Genomic DNA, 6,022 nt, shown 5'->3' with positions numbered 1-6,022 from the left:
GACCCATTTATATTGAACAAAATACAATAGAAAATATTGTGCCACAAAGGTGTTTTTCTTTCGTTATTCTCTTATTGCAACTTCAACGACCAATATTGAGCCCAAATTTTCGCTGATTAGTTATACTTATGGGATACATCAACGAGGGAGAATACTGGTCTTTGGCAGTTAATAAAGGTGTCCAGTGCCTTTCGTTGTGGTAAAGGTTGGTGGATCACTCAGGGCTAAGGTTAGCCTTTAGTCAAGGCGCACGCGGCACCTACTTCTCAAACACGACCCCAGATATCACGCACTGGCGTGCCGCCGCCGCGTGCGACTTGATTAAAGGCTATGCTGAGGTAACCTGAAGCTAAAAAAAATATATATATTTTTAAGGTCACAAAATAATGTAATACATTAATCCTATACCTTAACCGCAAGCCAACGAAGGTCATTCAAGGATTATGGGTTCACATGAACGCACTTAAAGGAACACGTTGCCTTGGATCGGTCGAGTTGGTCTTTGAAAAGCGTTTGTAACAGTTTTTTATAAAATGCATATGGGTAGAAAGATGTTGTAAAAGTAGAATACAATGATCCACACAAACATGCCTCGAAATTGCGTGGTTTTCCTTTTACCTTGTCGACTAACACGTCGGCCATTTATGGGGGTCAAAATTTTGACTCCCATAAATGGCCGACCATGTTAGTTCGCACAGTAGAAGGAAAACCACGCAATTTCGAGGCAAACTTGTGTGGATCATTGTATTCTACTTTTAAAACATCTTTCCAACCATATGCATTTTATAAAAAACGGTTACAAACGCTTTTGTTTTGACCAACTCGTCCGATCCAAGGCAACGTGTTCCTTTAATACGACTGTAACAAACAGGTTGAGATAACCACTCTGCATGCTCCAACACAAGGGTAAAATGTAAGGGGTGTGGCACAAGGGAGGCCTATACGCCATTTGTTTCTACTACGGGCACGTTGTCACAATACTGCAACGTTGAATTGTTTTACAATCCCATGCAACAAAAGTGTACCTGTAAATACTAATTATGCGCACAGTCGCTGCAATAATTTTAAGGTGGATGGCAGTCTATCGCTGAATTTCAAACATAATAGTAACCATTAAGAGAGTGTTTCGTCGTGACGTCATGCAACTGTGTCAGCAGGAACCTGCTCCACAAGGAGGTTACTTGGGTCTGACCCGAGTGAACGCACTGAGGTCATACCTGGGTCGTCGACCCGGGGAAGCTAGGAACAGACAAATACATTAGTTGACTAGTCTGTGCAATCAGCCGTAGGTTTATACTATCCCCTCCGTTTGTACCGTTGAAGTCGCGCATTTCAAGAACTTTGACATGATCTCTTTTTAGTCTAGGCTTAGTCTTGGTTCCAAGACCATTGGTGTTGCGCGGTCACACACACAACCAACGTTCCGATCTATGCACGGCAAAAACTGTACACACTTGTAATGAACGAACGCTAGCGGGCGCTCTGTTTCTCTGATTTCGGTGAGATCCGGTGAGCCACACGATTTTCTAGGCACCTTTACTGATTTGTGGCTTTTTGAAAATAATTATGGTGTTTTAGGGCATGCATATTGTACGCCCCTATTTGTATTTGTGTAGTGTTGAAACTGTGGTAAACTCGCCACTACATAATGTTATGGTATTTCGCAATAACGGTTACACACACACACACGGGGAAAACCCACCGTCTCGTATTTCACTGAGTGAGAAATACTAGCGGCGTTTACTGTAATCTAGACTTGTCTGTCGCGGTGATAGCAATCCCACCTCCGCAATTCCCGCGGACACGTGATATTCTCGCGAGACTGCCCGGCCTTCGCGAATCTACTGCTATCGCGCTGTGTGTGTGCAGTCTAAATGATGGGGGCCAGCAGCCAGCAGCTTCGCGCGAGAAGAGTCTACGATCGCGGAAATCTGAATCATTACGCCACCACCACGACAGAACATTAACGACTTGTACACAAGGCTAACTTCCACTTAGTGACGCCATGGGGTTTTCCCCGTGTTTGTAACCGTTATTGCGAAAAACCATAATAATAACAACCGTCTTTGTTAAACCAAATTATTTGTCATACTTATGAGCGCAGCGAAGTAGGAAGAAAACAATACCACTTTGCGTCGATCACTTCCCTTAGCAAGTTTCTATTGTGGTCTAACCCACAAGTAGGCCTAATACTAGTATTTACTGACCAATTTTATAGCAGGGTCAAAATGTCGTCGTCGGACTCATCAGAAGGCAGTGTCAACCGAAGTGCGAGGAAACTGGTGAAAAGACATACCATGCGGGTTCGTATCATGTGGTGTTTTATTTTATTTTGTTGCAACAGAAGTTTTTAGTGAGCACTTTTAAGTACTTTCCGAATAAAGGCAGTGTACACTATTGGTAATTACTCAAAATAATTATTAGCACAAAACTCTACTTGGTAACGAGTAATGGGGAGCTGTTGACAGTAAAAAACACTGTGAGAAACGGCTCCCTCTGAAGTGATGTAGTAATTTTCATCTAATTTGATTTCGAGACCTCAAAATTTAGAATTTGAGGTCCGCGAACGTCGGTAGGTAAAAATGATACACAATCTTAGCACCAACCATGTGATCATCATCAAGAAAATTAAATGTCGTGTTGTGAATAACGTGGGTTTGTCAACTTACTAAGAACGTCACACTCCAGGTGAAGTGTTCTGCTGCGCAATATGAAACCATTAAAAGTTGTATAAGGCCTACACGATTCTGGTTTATTTTGGCCCAAGGGCCAAACCATTTCCGAATTCATTAAAAGATATAAACACTTACAATTATTCATATAGAACAAAAGGATAACAGATACACGCAACAAAATCTACTGAAGAATTTATATTAAGCATTTTAGTTAAAACAGGGAAGGGCTGTTTGGTATACATTTCGGTCGGCCAAAGGGGATGGTATAAAATCTTACACAAGGACGTGGGCTACATCATCGTCAGAAAGGAACCCTTGTTTATTGAACGACGTCCTAGGTGAAAATGCACATACAGCGCATGCTATTGTGTGTGCTATCTTGTCCAACTAATAAGGTGATCCCAGTTCGCCATATCACTCTCATGTCGCACAGGGGTTAGTTTTTTTTTTTTTTTTTCACTTGGCAGTGTGAAAGCTCACAAAATCAGTCACGTACGGTGATAACAAATAAACAGTTCACGCTAGTTAATTTTGTAGCAAGGGACCCTGGCTACATTTTTGCCGTGTGAAAAGGGCTTTTGGAAGCGATTCTCTGTACACTGTGAGGCAAGAAGTTCCACGAATTTACAGGAGAGCTGGGCTCACTTTACTTGAGGTCAAAATTTTAACTTATTTACAAATTGGTAAGAAGTATGAGTGCTAAAAATATATCAATAGGTCAACCTTTTATAAATAAATAATAATAATAAATTACATTTATATAGCGCATAATATGAATTAACATCTCTATGCGCTTTACAAAACAACAAATTACAATTACAACAGAAATATAAACATATAAACATAAATACTGTTTTGTGATTTTTTTTAGTCGAGTTCCAGTGACGAGGACAATGAACAGACCGAATCGCCAAACGAAAATGATGTCCTCAAGAAAAAGAGGATGAGGCACAATGCCTCGTCCCCATTGATGCCATCCAACCAGAAAACTAGTTCCCAGGTGAATAACGTGTACATTTTGTTTGCTAACTGTTAATCAGGTCAGAATAGAAGTCAAAATTAATGAGGTAACGTTCTGTGTCACTGACTAGCGTTTCTTTAAAGACACTGGCCATCTTTGGTAATTGTCCAAGACCAGTCTTCTCACTTGGTGCACTCCACTTGTCGATATCACTATTATGATTTGTATTGTGACATCTTACTTTGTTTAGGAATACGATCGATTATCAAACCTCTTTTGTGAAATCGGCACTTCATGCAATTTTGCAAATGTATATTGTCTTCACTTTGTATACTTTTTTGTTTTACAGTGTGGTGATAGTAGCGATGGAAGTCTTGATGAGGAACTCGAAAACTTCCAGCGGACGCCTCACCGTCGGAAACCAAAGATGTCCTCACCACTGGTACGTGGCAAATAGCCAAACGTTTTGCTCCCGCATGTTACGCAGAAAAAAAAAAAAAAAAAAAAATGTCTCGCGCGTATGTTATTCGAACGACGGCACTCACATTACCGGGGCTCGATGATAACTTTTTGATTTCACTATTATGATTTGTATTGTGACATCTTGCTTTGTTTAGGAATACGATCGATTATCAAACAGTCGTATATACCTCTTTTGTGAAATCGGCACTTCACGCAATTTTGCAAATGTATTATTGTCTTCACTTTGTATACTTTTTTGTTTTACAGTGTGGTGATAGTAGCGATGGAAGACTTGATGAGGAACTCGAAAACTTCCAACGGATGCCTCACCACCGGAAACCAAAGATGTCCTCACCACTGGTACGTGTCAAATAGCCAAAAGTTTTGCTCCCGCATGTTACGCAAAAAACAAAACGAAAAAAATTAAAATGTCTCGCGCGAATGTTATTCGGACGTCGGGACTCATGCGCGAGTTTGTTCCCTTTAATTCACGAGTTTGAGGGACCAAAGTAGTCCAAACAATGTTTGAAAACAAGCGAGATTTTGCCCGATCTACTCGTGATCACGAGTGTATAGGCTTCATGCTAATAATCTCACCATCATAATTCCTACTCTGTCGATACAAAAATCACCAGATTATACACGACACTCATGGCCTATATACTACAACTTCTTGTTTGATAATCAATCAATCAATCAATCAATCAATCAATCAAACGTAATTTGTATAGCGCCTAAATCAAAAGTTTGCTCAAAGGCGCTGAGGCACAGAAGAAATAAAAAGTCATTGATGGTAGGCCTCCTGAAACAAGTGGGCTTTCAGAAGTGCCTTGAATGTGTTGAGTGATGTTGTGATAATCGTATCCACCCTTGTTTCAGGGGTGACATCTCTCAAAAATGGAAATCACATTACGTCACTGACCGACATCTTTGATGATAAATAATGGAAAGCGCACCCTCTCAGCGTGGCGTAAACAGCAGAGTGATTTGAACGGTGCGCGAGTCGAGTACAAGTAGCGATCGCCACTCCATTTACACTGTAGTAAGTGTCCCGTTCCAGTCGCTTGGGATCGCGGTTCCACAAGCCACAAATGCCATGTAAAAGGCTTATACCAACCTTGTGCACGTTTCATCAATGATGGTGGTCAATGCAGCGGGTCTATTAATAATAAGTTTAAAAGTGAATGTTTGTATCTCTTCTTTCTCTGGCAGAAATCCGTCATGCCAAATGGCTATAGTTCGGAAGACGAATCTGAAGATGCCCATTCCACCGAAGAGAAGTCAACTGAGACCAAGGGGTATCCAGAATACATGCACGATGAGCTCATACCACACCTCAAGGAGCGTAGCAAAGAAAAAATAAATGATCGAGAAGTTTTTAGTGAGTGGAAGTTCACCGGTGTAGAGGATATTGGTTCGCCTTCTGAATCTTGCCCTTGTGGGAAACAGGGAATTAAATATCTTTTTCATATTTTGAACATACGTACAAATCAAACGACATTTGTCGGATCGGAATGTATCAAGCAATTTGGTGAAAGTGTGAAGACGCTTGCAACAATTGCCAAGAAATTGCTTCGCAAAGGCACAAAAGCTCGTCTCCTCAGTAAGAACCCAGACGGAACAGCAAGGTTTAAACTCAACCCCACTTTGTCACTCGTTCAGAAGCGACACAAATTTGCCAAAGATTTCAACACGATCCCAGTTCAAAAGGAAGGAACGGATAAAAACCCAGTATATGTTTTGACAGCGGACCTAACTGATCCCAACATGGAAGAAGGTCGAGACTACAACATATGGGTTGAATTGACAACAAATGAGACCAACGACTTGAAGGCAAAAGTTGTTAAAGATAATAAAACAAAACAAAAGGACAGCATCCCGAAGGATGTGAAAAATTTATTTAGAATATGAACGTACAGAAAAA

At 40.9% G+C, this 6,022-nt stretch overlaps 1 protein-coding gene across 1 annotated transcript; it reads left to right on the top strand.

The window, feature by feature from the left end:
- Positions 1–2,068: 2,068 nt before the first annotated feature.
- LOC139950349 (uncharacterized) lies at positions 2,069–6,022 on the top strand. Its single transcript, XM_071948969.1, has 5 exons — positions 2,069–2,303; positions 3,547–3,675; positions 3,986–4,078; positions 4,366–4,458; positions 5,311–6,022. Exons 1-5 carry the CDS (start codon positions 2,229–2,231, stop codon positions 6,007–6,009), a joined length of 1,089 nt encoding a protein of 362 aa, XP_071805070.1. The 5' UTR covers positions 2,069–2,228; the 3' UTR covers positions 6,010–6,022.

This window comes from Asterias amurensis, chromosome 18 (assembly GCF_032118995.1).
Source record: "Asterias amurensis chromosome 18, ASM3211899v1".
NCBI classification, from domain to species: Eukaryota; Metazoa; Echinodermata; class Asteroidea; order Forcipulatida; family Asteriidae; genus Asterias; species Asterias amurensis.
Note: the sequence above shows the minus strand (reverse complement) of the source record. Positions and strands in the feature narration are given on the sequence as shown.